General features: G+C 35.7%; 1 protein-coding gene across 8 annotated transcripts in view; it reads right to left on the minus strand.

The window, feature by feature from the left end:
- Positions 1-17,160, minus strand: part of NCOA1 (nuclear receptor coactivator 1) — a 261,529-nt gene that overhangs the window by 65,315 nt on the left and 179,054 nt on the right. For all 8 annotated transcript variants that reach the window (XM_079940466.1, XM_079940461.1, XM_079940462.1 and 5 more), the window contains 4 exons: positions 15,884-15,979; positions 10,962-11,102; positions 3,763-3,910; positions 1,127-2,447 (listed from right to left, as the gene is read on the minus strand). In XM_079940466.1, coding sequence (XP_079796592.1) covers positions 1,127-2,447; positions 3,763-3,910; positions 10,962-11,102; positions 15,884-15,979 — 1,706 coding nt within the window. The remainder of the gene's footprint in view (positions 1-1,126; positions 2,448-3,762; positions 3,911-10,961; positions 11,103-15,883; positions 15,980-17,160) is intronic.

Genomic DNA, 17,160 nt, shown 5'->3' on the forward strand with positions numbered 1-17,160 from the left:
AAGGCTTTACAGAAATGATGTCTGAATTGTTTGTGAAGGATGAGTAGAAGTTCAGCAGACATAGAAAGGAGAGCAAGGCAGAAGATGCTTAGAAGAGACATGGCTTATCTCAGGAATGGCAAGGGCTTCCATGTGCCTAGAATGCAGTATGCCTGAGGGAAGAGAGAGACTTCTGTGAGATGAGGGCACAAAATAAAGCTGACTCAAGAAACTGTAGGACCTATACGTACTAAGTGTGAATCTTGTTTCACAATGAAGAGTCTTATTAATAAACTGCTTTGTGAATACATTTTCAGCTATTTCATGTATGTCTATATTCTGTCTAAATAATGTGTAAGCTCCTAGCAGGGAGGAACCACATTTTCTGTTTTTCTTAAATTCCTTCAGAGTCCACAGCAATTACTCAATAAATGAAGCTGCCTATTACTTTTCACTCCACGCTCTACCCCAGCCTAAACACAGAGGTTCCTGATCCATAACAATTTATGCAAAGGTTTATTTGTATTTACTTCTGTTTCAGGGCATGTTATATACCCTACTACCCAGAATACTCAAAGTCCCTATTCTGATGGGGGTTGTGGACTGAGGGCAGTTAGAATCAGATGAGAAGGAAACAGACTTTTAAAAATGCTTCAAAGGAAATTAAATAGCAAAGCAAGCCAGACTAGGCAGCTTTGTCCACCTCCTCGCATTTCTCTCTCATTTCATTTACATCAGAGGTTCCCAAATGTAGTTACATATCAGAGTTCTCTGGGGAGTGTCTTTAAAATACAGGTTTCTAGGTTCTATTCTGAAAGAGTTGGATTTAATAGGTGGGAAGATGGGAGGAGGGGGCAGGGAAGGTATTTTTTTAAACCTCCAAAGATGTGAACTCTAATTTTATAGAAAGAAAGAAACATCTACTTTCTTAGAATGCCACATTAATATTGTCGCCCTCCAAGGTTCCAAAGAGAACTTTTCAGGGCATCCCGTAATTTCTCAACCATTGAAACTAACCTTTTAACACATGCCCAAGGGATAGGCAAAACATAGCCTGAATCCAAATATGGTCTATGGATGGAATAAAATAAATGAAAAGAAAAAAATAACTAGGAATGTTTATTCTGTGAAGCAAGGAATTACCTACCTGGCTCTGTGACTCCAGTTTAATTTCCTCAGGAGCAGGTTTGGTCATTGGGGCTGGATTTGTGTTACAAGGATCCATCTGTTCTTTCTTTTCCACCTTCACCTTTACATCATCCAGGCTCAGGTTTGGAGTGGATCTTAAATCTTTCTCATCTTTATCTAAAAGGTAGCGTAGGAGCTGATGGTCTTTTGATTCTTTTTTCTTTGAAGCATCCAGTTCCAGCTTTATACTGGAGTTCCCTTGTACCTGTCCAGTCACTGCCACAGAAGTAGATGCACTGTCCTTTTTATCAGGCTCCACAGACAAAGTTGTGATATCCGAGGGGCTACCCTCCTGTAAGAGCCGGTGTAGGATTTTGTGCCGCTCTGTCAGTGAGCTATGAGAGGAAGGGCAAGAACCACTTGAAGAGCTAGCAGAGGCAGAGCTGGGAGTGCCTGTGCAGGACAGTACCTCTTTGCAACTTGTGTCTATATCAGCATGCCGTAACTGCTGCTCTGCAGTTGTTGTCAAAAGCTGCACTAGTTTGTGACTGGTTTGAGAGTATTTATTGTCTCCATCTGAGAGTCTGTCACTGTTATGCAGAAGCCCAGAATCCAGAGGTTTGCCATCATTAGAGCTGTTGTCAGACTGAATCATTTCATTTAAAATGGATGCGATCTCTTTATTATCTTTGGATTCAGCTTTTGCTGGCTGTATATTTAATCTGTTAGGTGAATTCTGTGAGCTCATCTGCCTGAGGACTGGAGAACTGGCAGAGAAGCCAACAGAGTTATTGGGTCCTTCATTCATACTCTGTAAAGGTGTTACTGGGATGTTTGAATAAGATCGGTTACTATTATTACAGGCAGTACTTGTCATGCTAACGGGGGAGCTTAATGTCGGAATATTAGGAGGAAATGAATTGTTTGGCATCCTGGGCCTTGTTGCCAATCCAGAACTAACTTGTCTCCTTGGAGACATGAACTGTGCAAGGGATATTCCTGTACCTTCCATAGGAGAATTATTGAGGTTTAAAGACGGATTAGTGCTCTGGGAACTGGCCTGTCCCTGGTTTAAGGCAACACTGGCTACAATCTGATTTCCAGGTGAGCATCCAAAACTCCCTTGGCTGTTGCTAGAATTACTATGACTGCTGCTATGAAGGTCTGAGCTCTGTTGGCGGTTTACTCTGGTGGATACCACGTTGTTGTTGGATGGTGGCAATGTAGCTGAACGGGCCGCGCCGTGAGCTGGAGAGATACTAGGATTGACGGAAGGGTTTACCCGGGGAATTGACATTCCAGGATTAGTGTCATCTTGAGGAGAAAGACCACTGTGTTCCCTAGAGGAGGAAAAGACATTCAAAGATCTTCACTGTTTTCCATTATAATATTTTTATGATGCATATTATAAAACAAGACCATTAATCTCACTAATGTAGCAAACTATCAAGTAAAAAGCTTCTGTATCACTTTAAACTAAGAAAAGCAGTGGACTGTTAGTACTACTGTGAAATATTAGCATCACTTAATAGGCAATAGTGCTTAAGACCCTGTAAATATGATAATGGTTTCAGTTAAATGGGAGAGAAACCTTTCTTGGCCTTGGAAAAAAATCCAATATATGCACTTTTAAACTTTTCAAAATTTCATATAAATAATTAACACTACATAAGACTTTTAGTTAAAAGAGAAACTTTCCACACCTCTCTGGTATTTATTTATGGTATTTATTTATGACTCCCTTGTTACAGCTTTTAAGTATTTCAACTCCAAAGAGGAAGACTGGGTAAGGAAAATACTGTGTCACTGATGTAAAAATTAAAAAGGGTGACATGCAGACATAGCAGATGTTCTGAAAGAGAAATCACAATATGAAAAAAAGAACTGTGCTAATTCCACTCACAAGCATAAATTAAACTAAAATTAGAAAATGCAGAATACTGAATTCAGATTTTCATCAAGTTCTTTACTCAAATCCATAATTACGACAACAGATTTGTGACTGGTATTACCATGTTCCCATAAGCAAATATATCAGATGAGAGAAAGATGAAGTGAGGGAAAATGTCTTTGCTTTTGTTTAATGCTAAATTTTAAATAGTTGTAAATGTAGGATTTTGAATAATTCATAGGATAGGAGAATGGTTTCATGAATTTACCATATATAATAGTGCAAAACATATTTTGAGAGGAGAACAAATTAGAGGCAATGACATTCAAAAAATCTCAAGTGGATAGTTTAATAATTTGTAGTTTGATAAGCTATCAACTTGAACTCAGGAGCCACTGAGTTTTGCCCTAATGAAAATAAAGCACTTTTAAAATTAAAAAATAACAATACTAATAAACTCAAATCTTTTATGACCATAAGTTCACATATGGAAAGTTGGAAATTCTTAGCCACGTTTTTGGTTTTTACCCCTTAAGCATATATTCAGCCACACCTTTCCTGTCTCCCTTTTTAAACAACAAAGCTATTGTTAGGCGACAGAACTATAAAACTCAGTATGGATATATTAACTATATACTCATCATGCTAGTTTAATGCCTAATTTAAAATTTGTTTTCTCGCCATCAAGAATATAAAACTTTTTTCTCTAAGAAGAGATATGTGAACTGACTTATTTCATATGAAGCTCTCCAAATAAGTAGTACCTGTCGATGATATGAATTCCCATGATGAAAGGTTGCATGTCTGGACTTTGAGGGTAGCAAAGTTTACACTTGGTGTGGGCGCTAAGCATTGTCCCATCATTCAATATGAATCTATAGGATGGGCTGGAGGCAGTGCCACGAGTCATCACTGTTTCAAACAAAAGAGAAACCTAGTTAAAATTCTGACACTTATACTTTGGGCAAAGGAGAGTTACCAAGCCTTATTTCTACCTAGAACTTCATTTAAATGCCCTTCTAACTGCTGCCTGCTCAGACTCTAAATACAGTCAGATAAAGCAGATATCTGAGGGGGAAAAATGATTCTGGGTGAAATATACAATCTGATGACAAGTTTTAATTTAGTCCTACTTGAACGGGTGCCTCCTCACAGAAATTACAATTATGAAGAAACCACAAACCACACAAAAATCAACCTTAATCTTTCCCTATAATGGGGCAGCTCCTTAAATTTATTAAGTGTTCATTTAAAATACCAAGAAGTAATTTTCTCCCCTCTCATTCTCAGTATTATCTCTAACAAGCTCTCCCCCAACCTTTGGCTGGCTGATTTTTAGAAACAGCTTTATTGAGATGTCATTAATATACTATAAAATTCATCCTCTGAGTTTTGATTAGTTTGCAGAGCTCTTTAACTGAAATTCAAATTTAATTTTTCACTCAGGAATGTGAATTGATAAGGTCCCCACTTGTCAAATTACTATAGTCATATATATTATTTTTGATGTTTGAATTTAGTTTAGTAAGCAAATTAAGATAAAGCCACTGATTACTAATATAAAATAAAAACTAGGTTAAAGCAGTCAAATCACTGTATAAACAACACGGTTTACTTTTGTCCTAAAGCTTTATTAACAACAGATAAAATTCTAACTCTACTGGTAAATATTTATGAAATATGTAAAGGCTCTACCAGACTACTAAGTAAGAAAATGTCACTGATGTTTCAGTAATACAATAGAATTCTTTTTTGAGAAAGATTTAATAGGTAGACTCAGCTATACCAAGGTTAAGAATCATATCCACTGAAATACAAGGGTTACTACCACAAATGACTATTATAATGTAGCCTGTAATAAATGTTAGTCCTATTTTTCAAAGACATTTCAGAAAGGGCTTCAGTCACACTTTAAAGACACATGAGAAAGACAAAATGACCAACTGATAAATAATTTTTGAAGCTACATATTACTTTAAGTGAAGAGAAGGCAGGCTCTCCTTTATTGCCATGGGTATACCATATAAACTGAAGAGGGCATAATCTGCTGTAAATCTATGCCATACATAAATCTCCCGAAGTACCAAAACCAGGATATAAAGTTAATTTCAAGGATTCCTTACCCACCTGGCAATTTCAGCCAAATCACTGGCACATTTACCAAATACAACACATGGAGAAATTTAGTATCTAGTGAAATAATAAATGATGAAAAAGTCTTTACTGAAAACCGATAATTTCTGTGTAAGGATATAAGTTAAATGTTTGCTCTGACAAAACCTTAAAAATATATTAACAATTCCCAACTGTTAATATCTTCTGATAATATATTTTAGAAAACACAACTACAACAAAAAAGTGGCACTTTAAGATAATTATTAACCTGGGATATTGAGAAAGCTACAGATATATAAATGGCCAGATAAGACACAGAAGATATGTCACGTTATTTTGCTGATGCCATTTTGTCTATTTTTTCATCACACTTTATTGCGCTTTAGGATCATTCTGCTGGAAAGCGTTCTCTGGCTCTTCACCACTGAGCTGACGGTCCAATATGGGAGTCATCAGCCACTTCCATAATGTGGCAAATTGACGGGGTAAATTAAATTTAAAATTAAAAGAAATTTAAAATTCACTGCCTTAGTCTCACTAGCCACATTTCAAGTACTCAATAGCTGCATGTGGCTAGTGGCTACCTTATTGGACAGTACAGCTCCATACAATCTGATTTCATTTTGCTTTCCAATCTTATTTTTCATTGTTTCATAAACATTTCTTCTATATCTCTTTGAACAGGAGGTAGAAAACCTTTTATACACTTATTTTTCTTCTTCAGGTAGAATAAACGTAAGGGCTAGTACTGTGTCCCATTCTTATTTTCCACTCTCCATTGAAATTGCACAATGCTTTTAAAGTGAGAAAGAACTAGAAACTCAGGCTAACATGGGAATATTAAGATACTGTGGATTATAGAACCATCAATAGTCCTTTAGTAATTATGCTTCCTTAACTTGGAGGACTACATCTAAACTAGTGAAAATTCCAAAATTGGGGAATCCCTTCTAACTTAATACAGGAAACTATTACACTTTAAGTTTTGAAGTTAGATTATTTATTTTCGATAATAAGGTGTGGAATAAGACTCAGCACAAGGAAGGCAGCACAGGTCAATGAAAAGCATAAAAGCCTAGGAATCAGATTTAGGTTTGAACTCTGACTTTGTCATTTACAAGTTTAGGACTTAATAATGCAAATTAACCTTTGCCCATTGTCACTAAAATGGAGCCAGCTTATTGTGAGATAACATCTAGCATGGAACCTGGTACATAGCAGGTACTGAATGAATATTTCCTGAATAAATACCAAAGAAAACACAAACTACAAATTAGCAGCTTCCAAAGTACCTACGTCCTGAGTCATACTCACAGTCAGCCAATCCCAAGATACCATTTATACTAATAGCTTCAACCCTACACAACAATCTAATATTCTGAATTAAGACATGAGTATGGAAGCCATAATTCTTTACAGAACTGGTTGGTTAAACGTCTGTTCTACACACCAAATTTTCCCCATAAGAAAGATCTGTGCCTGAACAAAACTATTTGGAATTTCATTTGATCACAGGTCCTGACCTTGTTTTCTGATTTAGTTTTACCAGGTTTTGTTTCCTGATTTAGTTTGCCCAGGTTTTGATCTCTCTGACTCCTGTGTCCATTTCTAAAATTTTTAGAACACTTAGTGAGGAGGGATGTTATTGATGTGGTATTACTGCCACCCCAGAAACTCTTCAAAGAACCTTTAACATGGCAATCGTTTTTGCTTTTGTCCCCCCAGAGTAGGCCTCAACAAAGCCAGGAAACAGAGCAAAGGAAACTGTTTTCTCTGGTCACAGCAGCTATAGAAGTAGAGCTATTTGGGTTTTTGACTCCACCTAATTTGGTGCTGAGATAACCTCAACAAGCATGCCTTACTGATGTTAACCAACTGGGCAGGTTTAAAATGTACGGCAGGGTACTACAGATCAATGCTGTAAGAGATTTCTCTTTCTTTTTGATATTTCCCTAGATATATGCAGAAAAAATGCAATTTAAAAATTGTTACTAAGAAAAAAAAATTACCCCTAGATGCTCTAAGATTTTCAGTCACCAATGTGTAAACTCTATTCAGTATACCGAAATTTCTCAAAAAGGAAAATAAACTCATATTTTAAATATTTTTAATAAAGTTAGACAAAAAAAAGATTTTCAGTTAACTCTGTTATACAGAACATGGACATTCTGGTTAATCATTCATATGGGAACTTACGTTTTATAGCAATACTTCCAAACTTATTGATACTACAAACTCCTTCCAACTGTCTCATGATTTTTTTAATGAAAATAACTTTATTTTGTGATTATAAAGTTAACAGAGAAATGAACAAAGAGTAAGTAAAGATAAAGTTGTATAATCCCATCACTCAGAGATAACCACTGTTAACATTTTGTTAGCCTTCTAATATTGGATAAATAGATATACAAGAATGAGATCTTACTATATATGCCATGCTTTCTTAGCCTACTTTTTTTTTTTTTTTTTGCGGTACGCGGGCCTCTCATTGCCGTGGCCCCACCCCCCCACCCCGCCGCGGAGCACAGGCTCTGGACGCGCAGGCCCAGCGGCCATGGCCCACGGGCCCAGCCGCTCCGCGGCATGCGGGATCCTCCCGGACCGGGGCAGGAACCCGCGTCCCCTGCATTGGCAGGCAGACCCCCAACCACTGCGCCACCAGGGAAGCCCCTCTTACCCTACTTTTTTTTTTTTTTTTTTTGGCCTACTTTTTAATGTAACAATGTATCATGGACATCTTTCAAAAAGAAGAAACGATCCAAATGACATTACATTATTGATAATAGGTAAATAAAACTTTCATAAAACTTTTCTAGGCTATCTAGCCCAACATTTCCCACGACTAGTACTCTCCTTAAGTGCTAATAGATGTGCTACAGGAAAAAGTATTCTGAGGAAAAATAAGTCTAGGTAACAAAGTCAAACATGAACCTTTATTGTAGAACTTCCCAGAAACTTAAATACCTTAAATATGTCTTATGAATCCCCGAAAGTGGAGACTGAAATATTTCTCATATTTAATTCAGCATGAAACATCATTTCCTAGTTATAGCTATTAATATCTTGTGGAACCTATGTTTATGTTTTCCAAACTTTTCTGTAATAAAACATCTTAGACTATAGACTCTGGTTCAGTAGTGTGGGTGGAGTCCAGAAATCTGGTTTAACAACTGCCCCAAATGAATCTTATCAGGGACCTTAGGGAAGCATTTAACCTAGACTATTCTCTAAAAGAATGATTCTGAATTGAACAGAACTTAGGAAGCTTTTCTAAACTATATACCTTTATGAACTTCCTCCCAGTTTAAAAAATTCCTCAGGTGGTCCTGATACCCATTTTCCCCCCAGTCTCAATGGAGAACAACTGCTTTAATCTAGTTCATCCTGAATGCTCCCACAATATTCTTTGGCTGAAATGTTTTCAAATTTGATTCTGGAAAATAAAATGGTCAACACCCTTTAAAAGCAGTCCGTGAGCTGTCTGTCAAAAGCAGCTGAAAAACTAAGCTAAGAACTTAAATCTTTTTTTTTTCACACAAATACTAACGTTTAATCTCGTTTTCAAAGTCGAAGAATGAAAACTTGCAATTAAACACTGAGCAAGCCACATATTTAGGTAATATTTCTTAAAAAGTAAGAACTTAAATTTTTAATGCATATGAGGATTTTATACCAGCTGCTGCCTTCAAAAGGTAAGTTAAAGGCAGGAAAAAAGACGGAGGACAAATTTTCTTGCCTAAATATCAATTACTGTAGAGGTTTTACATTTTAAAAGTTTTACACAAAATCGAGGATATAGTGGCATAATTTGTTTCATTCTTTTACACTGTCCCTAAGTGCAGAGGCAGCAAGGAAACTGCAAATGCTATTTACATCTCTCTCCATTCTTGATAGACCAGTGGTTCTCAAACTTGATGCTGAATATAACTTGACTGCTGAATATAACATATAAGAAAAAGATGTGCTCGATTCATGAACGCTGTTTACCAGGTTGTCCAGAATCTCCAAAACACTAGAATCAGTCATGTGAATTCTGGGCAATTTAATTCTGAGAAAAAAGTTATTTCTATTGAGGAATTTTTTTTTTTTCTAAGAAAAGTACAAGAAAAGGACATTAAGACGAGTAATGGAGAAGAGGTGTTGAATTATATTTCTTTACATTTCTCTCTAAATTGTTTTACTTCATATGTTAATGATACGTTAGTTACTTATTATACTTTAATCCATCTATTTTATAGAGAGTTCCAATGGTTTAGAAACACATACTTTAAACCACGGCTCAATCACATCTATGGGCAGCCTAGGCATTTGGACAATGAGACAATAATCTAGACCTGCTTTGCCTTGGCCAAAATGTATATAAATTATAGGCAAATAAAACTGAAAGTCTTTTAAGGAAAGCCTTGGAAGGTTCAACTTATAAAGTTAAGGCAAAAATCAAAGAGAAGAGTATCATATACTGCAGCATTTTAGGCAATGAGTGAAGACAGTGCTCTGAGTTTCCCACTTATGCAAAAGTCAAGTGCTATTGCTGGTAGAGGGAGTCACAAAGTTTGCAACCAGCGGATGGCATTAACTGCTTTCTGTAATGGTTTCCAAACCTGACTGCACTTCAGGATAGCCTGGGGAACTTCTTGGTCATATCCACTGAAATACCATCTTTGGGGATGGTAACAGTCTAGTAAGAGGCCAACTGAAGAACCATTAGTCTGTAGGAAGCTGTCCCATAAGTAAACAGACCAGTGAGATTCATACAGATGGCTTCCTGAAAAAAAAAAAGTCAAGCTGCTTCCTTCACATACCATTAGGAAGCAGCTGACCTAAAATGGAATGAATGGAAAATCATCTGTAAACTTAAGAAACCTAACGGGAAAATGTTAAAATTAAGAAAGGTGATGGAATAATGAAAAATATTTTAAAAATTGTTTTTCAGGAATAGCCATACAAAGAGTCTCTTTCCGGACAAACTATTTACTTAGAGATTACAGAACAAATTACACTGGGAAAGATGTATTAGGCTACCATAATTACATGACAATATTTTAAAATATATCAAAACCCCTTATCTCTGAATCTTTACAAACTTTCTGGCCTTCACTCTCAGTTAATTTTCCCTATCTTTCCTATAATACTGTTAAGTTCCTTAAGGGCAGGGAATATACTTGTTTCATATTCCCATAGTACTTACTATGACACAGCAGTTATTCAATTATTAATTAATAATTTCATATGACATATTTTTAACTTGAAACTTCAACCTGAGTCAGGTACTGTAACAGTCATGAAGTAAACATGCATGATATAGATCTGTATTATCTAGAAGCCCTCTGACATGCCCGTTCTGCTGGGAGTGATCGTCAAAAGCCAGACAAAAATATCACTTCCTCTCTAAAGCCATCCCTGATTCTCCAAGTCAGAATTAATTTTTTTCTTCTTTTGTTATACCTCTTTTATAGCCCAGGCCACACTGATCTTTAAAACTGTCATATATCCTCCTAACAGATTTTGACCTCCTGGAGGGCAAAACCCTGCTTTGTCATCACTGAATCCCTGGCACCTTACATAGTGTTCTATGTATGTGAGGAACTTGATACGTGTCTGCTGAATGCATGAATGAATGAATGAGTGAGTGACCACCGCATGATATCTTGTTTTTTAAAATGTGCATCCCGAAATTCAGGATCCACTCATGAATTACTTTGCTTACCCACTTCTTCCTTCCTAAAACTGATTATTGCAAAAACTGTAATTTGGAAAAAATACTTATCAAGCCATAAATTCTATATAAATTATTCAATATTAATAAAGAGCAAGGTTAATGAAAATAGCTGAGAGAGAAAAACCTTACCTTCTTGAAATAGTTGTCTGGCATAAGATGGCTCTCTGCCTTGAGGTTGGAAAAAAGCATAAATGCACTTCCTCACTAAATCTTCCCAGCCAGTTCTGCCAGCAGCTCTCAGGGAACTAGTATCAATAGAGATGATTTTACCTATACAAAGAATGAAAGTTTACATTTATGATAGCCTCCTGATACAAGTCATTCGTGTTTCAAAACTAACAACTGCATCTAAAAAATATTCTGCCACCTCTCAAATGTTTAATGGACAAAAGCACTATTAATTTTTATAACATATGGTAACGGAATATATCAGTGACATGATATTACAAAATTGTCTTTGCCTTGGAGTGCGTTATATTATATCCTAAAATTCAATACCAATCAAGTAGTAAAGTCATATCATAAAGACCTGAAGCTGCAGAGACTAATGTAGGTCAAACTCCTCTGGCTTGCTCTTTGGATCCTGCTCTCTACATATACTAATGACTGGATCACTTATTGGGGATGGGAGGCAGAGATGAAATATATTATTTTGGTTTAAATTAATTTCCAATAATTAAGTGAAGAGAATATGAGAAAGTAAGGAATGCTTTCCTTTCCTACCTCCTCTTGGGCTATAGACAATATTGCATTTAAGAATAAAGACTGAAGGCAAAAAAAGGATAATCAGAAAAAGATAAGTGAGAACATTAAGATCTGCTAGGCATTCTGCAAACAGAACATACGCTTTATAAAATTTAGTGGTGATTTGACATTGTTATCACATTTGAACAAGTTTCCTAAATGACTATGGAAGAATTCAGCAAATTATTTCTTAATCAGGAGCCAATTAATCCAGTTTGTGATTATTCAGATGTTTTATTTTTAATGCAATCTTATATTCACACAAAGTAATATTGGTAAGATATATATATATATGTGTGTGTGTGTGTATATATATATAAATTAAGAATTAGATTAATAAGATGAAAACTTACAAAGCCCCATCCAACTTCAAAACTTGAACATTACCAATATCATCAATATTATTCAATTATGTGTGTACTCCTCACTTGTCACATCCCTCTGTCTTTATATTCTCCTGTCTATCTAGATTGTTCCCAGTTTTTTGTCATTACAATCAATACTGCTATGAATATCTTTCACATTTTCCATAGTGCATGTGTGTAACAGTTTCTCTAGAGTACATATGTAGGAATAGAACTGTTGAGTCACAGGTTATGTGAATGTTCAAATTTATAATATTGAACTGTTTTCCAGAAACTTATGTAAGAGTTACTGTTAATCCAACATCCATTCCATCACCTGGTACTGTTGGGCTTCTTTATTTTTTACAATTAGTAGCTGAAAAATGGTTATGGTCTAACTTCGTATTTCCCTGATTAATGAGGTTGAATATTTTTCATGTTTATTCACCACTCAAGTTTCCTCTTCTGTGAACACCTGGTTGTCTTTTCCTCATCTTCCCTTTTTTCACACAATCAACTCAAATCTATTGTACTGTTTGTGCCTCCTCATTTTAACTAATCCTTTCTTTATATATTTCTCTTGGTTTGTTCAGAAATAAAGTATTTATTAGACCTCTTTAACATAGGGTCTTGAATCTAATATAACCAAGTATGTCTGATCAGGTTGTCACCCAAGTCTTGGCATAAATGTAGAAAGAAAATAAATTAAAACTTAAATGAGGGAATTTTTGTTATTTTAGAACAGTTTGGGGAAAACCTGATGAACACTGTGATTGAAACTACAGATAATTTCGGATTTTCTAAGAGTTTTAATCATTCAATCTTTGTCTCATCATATAAGAGACTAAGAGTTCGTTATAGCAGAGAATCCACTGTTATATAATCTTCAAATGCAATAATACTCCTCATATGCAGTGACTAAAGCGAGGCAATGTATGGTTGTGTTTATGTGTTCAAGGTCAGTATTAACCCACATGACAGCAAGGACATCTGTAATTGTGGGACTGGAGGTAAGAAAGTGATTAAATTATCAGTAATGGTAACAAATGATCAGTAATGCAATGAGTATCTTAGGAGAGAATCATAAATAGGTTGATTTAGAATACTTCTCCTTGCTAGAGGAAAGTTTAACCAACCAACCAAACAAATAAACCACTGTTCAACATTTCCTGGTAGAAAACTTCTTTTTTTTAAGGGACATGAACCACTCCATGTAGAGTTGAAAGCACTACTAAAACTTAAGGAATTAAATATCTAATACTTATTATAGCTTGTTTATTATTTTTTATCTAAATCAACTCTATGATATGATGCTAATTTTACATTTTAAGAATACTTCAGGGAAGCAGCCGCATAGCAGCGGGAGAAGCAGCGGGAGATCAGCTCCGTGTTTTGTGACCACCTAGAGGGGTCGGGTAGGGAGGGTGGGAGGAAGGGAGATGCAAGAGGGAAGAGATATGGGGACATATATATAACTGATTCACTTTGTTATAAAGCAGAAACTAACACACCATTGTAAAGCAATTATACTCTAATAAAGATGTTAAAAATAAAAGAATACTTCATATTTTTCTGGCATCTTTCTATTTTCTTTATATTTTCTCTGGTATCTTCTGTGTAAGAAGTGTGTGCAGTACAGTGATGCCCTTTAAATAGTGCGTCGGTGGAAGGCAATGCAATATAAAGAGTTCTATATTAGGGCCTAAAGATGTCTGCCCTCAGCAATTAGCTGCCTGGTTTTAGAAAAGTCACCATTCCCTCATTTGTAAAATGGACAGGCTAGATTCTGTAATCTCTGAGGTTCCCTCTAGATTTATAATTACTTTATGATCCAGAGCTTAATTTTTTAATTTTTATAAATTTATTCTAAAATCAAGTATATCTAAGATTTTAATGCTGGGTCCTTGGTCAGAAACAAAACTACCAGTTATAACATTGTTCCTATGGAAAAATACAGTCTTCTTTAAAACAATCTAATTTAGGATTCAATTTATAGAAATGCAATATGAGGAAAAGCTGAAATATACTGTTCCTAAATTATCCTCATAATTTTTAGGCCTCCCTTGTCTCCCACATTTATTCTGTGGCCTAACCATCACCCTTTTTCAACAGGCTTTTATTCTGCTATCTCTCAAACCCTTGTTTGGTTTTACTGACACAAAAGACCAGCTATATTTTTTAATAGACCCTATTTTTCCTTCATGCAATAATATTTTGGATTTTCAGTAAGGGCTTATTAAATTTTTCCAGTGTTGTTCATCGGTGGCAAGTGGAAAGGAACGTGTACATGGTAGACTCAAAAAGTGAATGAATAAAGGTATGGGAATTGATCATTACTACCCTTAGATGCTGTAATTGTTGCTGTAAGGGTAGTAATTGATCATTACTGTAACAGATGCTGTAAGGGTAGTAAACTGATCATTACTACCCTTAGATATCAAGCTCCTAGACATTCTCTTTGTTATATTCTATTGGGTTGGCCAAAAAGTGCGTTCGGGTTTTTCTGTAAGATGTAACGGAAAACTTGAACAAACTTTTTAGCCAAACCAATATTTTCTGCCCTAATTTATCCCTAACCTACTCTTTAGTAAGAGCAGTTGGGAGTTTATCTTTAAGAACACAAGAATAAAGCACACAACACAGGAATATTAGATTTCTGGGACTAAAAAATTAATAAATATTGTAACAGGATCTTGTAAATAATGGTAAAGTGAAAAAGGACATTAAAACTAAACTTTCACAAAGAATAAAATTCAGTAGAAATGATTTTTTAAATTTTGGTCTGCTAAAAAATCTATCTGTAGTATCTATCTTTATTTTAAGACTAGAGTGGTAAGTAATACATATACAATTCTGATTGATGTAAAAGTATGAAAACCTAACATGACAAAGTGAAGATAAGATTAAACAATATAGGGGAATTCCCTGGTGGTCCAGAGGTTAAGGCTCTGCACTTCCACTGCAGGGGTGGGCACGGGTTTGATCCCTGGTCAGGGAACTAAGATCCTGTATGCCACATGGTGCAGCCAAAAATTTTTTAAAATTTAAGAAATTTTAAAAATTATCAAAAAAGATTAAACAGTATATGAGAAATAAATTATAAAGAACAGTAACAACTTGTTTTTGCTGAAAATCAAATCTGAAGTAGGCCTTTAAAAAGAAGGGCTTATTTTCAGGTATGCTCACTATTACTCACTTTGTGGCTCTACTGCCCTTCTTCCAGTTCTAACATACTCCTCTGTCTTAGGGCTTTTTGCAGCTCTGTCTCCTCAGTCAGGAGCACCAATTCTGCACCATGCCCCATGCCCAACGCGCCCTTCCAACACCCACACTTTGCACAGCTGGCACAGCCTCGTCCTTTGGGGCCTAGGGGCGCGATATCAGCTCGACAGGCCTTCTGTTAACCAGCTAATTTTAAAATAGGACCTCCCTATTAGCTTCCCTTATACCATTTCACACCTTTTCCATCAAAAAAGTACAAATCTGTAATTATATCATTGCTTTTTGCTCAATCAGGTATACCCTGAGCAATCACACGTAGTGACAGGCACTTCTAGGAATTCAATCAGTATGTGCTGAATAAATTTAAAGACAGAGAATAAAGGAAAAAAGAAATAGCCAGATACATTTATGCACAATATTAAAACCACTTCTTTGTATCTGTTTATAAATAAATACATTAATATCTACATTGCCAAATTTCTTTCCATAGATTATGAAAAATAATTTATAATCAGAATATAAACATGTGCATAATTACAAAATAATGTTCTCCCCAGCACCCTCCCATAACAATGATGACAGTATCTAAAATGCACAGAATCAAGACCACATTGGAAATGTTTTCTGTACAGGACTAGTGAACAGAAGCTGAACAGCAGAGAACAGAGGGACACAGTTAGTTTTAAGGGCATAGTCACATCATTAATACTGAGAGAACATTCTGAACTTTGCAGCTAGTACCTGTAGTATCTTGCTTGGTCATAAAGGATTCTACACCCGTAATAGCTGGAGGCCGAGGTAATCTCCGTGCAATACAAATCAAACATGACTGGAAATCTGCCCAAAACAAGAAGGGGAAATTGAAGGAAAGAGGGTAGCAAGCGGTTCACATCTACCACCTGCCATTAATGGTTTTTATAAAAACAGTACATGTTATATGATCTGACACAATATTGGAGTCACTCTGATCTAATAGTATAATATTAGAAATAAAATTGCTCGCAACTAAAAACTGGCAGCTCCAGATAGAGATCTAGTTAGAATAAATTATCCCTTCCCATTGAATGTTCTTACATAAACTAGCGGAGACTGATGCATCTCAAGTACTTGGATGATAACAACTTGAAGAAGTAGTTTTGGCTACATTTAAGCAACATAGTGGTTTATAAAATACAGTTTTTTAGTCTGTTTCCTATATTCATTAATGGCTACAAAGATCATTCCTATAACCACTGTGCAGATAATAATTTATCATATGAAAAAAACATTTAACTGTTTCTGAAGAAGCATTATTTTGCCTTTGACAGAGGACTTCTATGTTTTTAGGATCTGTAATTTTTTTTGCAAGTCCCATTTCCAAATTTTTTTAAGAGGTTACACGCAATATCACACAACTAAATAAGAATTTCAGTCATATAAGACAGGCTTGCATGTGTATTTTGTAAGAAGTGCCCAGTTGATTGTGGCGCCCATTCCCTGGTGAGACCCACTACATACACGGCCTTTTTGCATCTGACTTCTCGGCTGCTACCTTCCCTAGTCCTTACTCCAATTTCCAATTTGTGGTGTTCTTAACTTAGCTCAGTTTAAGCTTGCATGGAAAAGTCATCCACTGTAACAAATTTAACTAATACCATGTTCATACCCTGTTCATATTAGAGCTTCAGCTGTGTTTTCATCTGTTCAGAAGCTTTCTCCTTATAAATTACCTTGTATGGCCTCAAAAATACTAACTCTATTCTCCAGTGTTCCATACACTCTAAGCTTGAAACTTTCTAAAAATCAGAGCTGTTCAACAGCCTGCTGCATTTGGTACATTTCCAACTGGCAGCAGTGAGTTACAGCTCTTATTTCTAGGCAGCAAGTTGGTTTGAATTTGACATTTTAGTGGGAATGTCAGCTTAAAACTGAGGATTTGGGGGCATTTTAAATGGGTAATTCTAGATGTTAGCAATTTTTTTTCTTAAGTATTAAGAAATACAGAGCAAATTGAATAGCTACTATGCTATATAATATAA

The sequence above is a fragment of the Stenella coeruleoalba genome, assembly GCF_951394435.1.
Source record: "Stenella coeruleoalba genome assembly, chromosome: 13".
In the NCBI taxonomy this organism is placed as follows: Eukaryota; Metazoa; Chordata; class Mammalia; order Artiodactyla; family Delphinidae; genus Stenella; species Stenella coeruleoalba.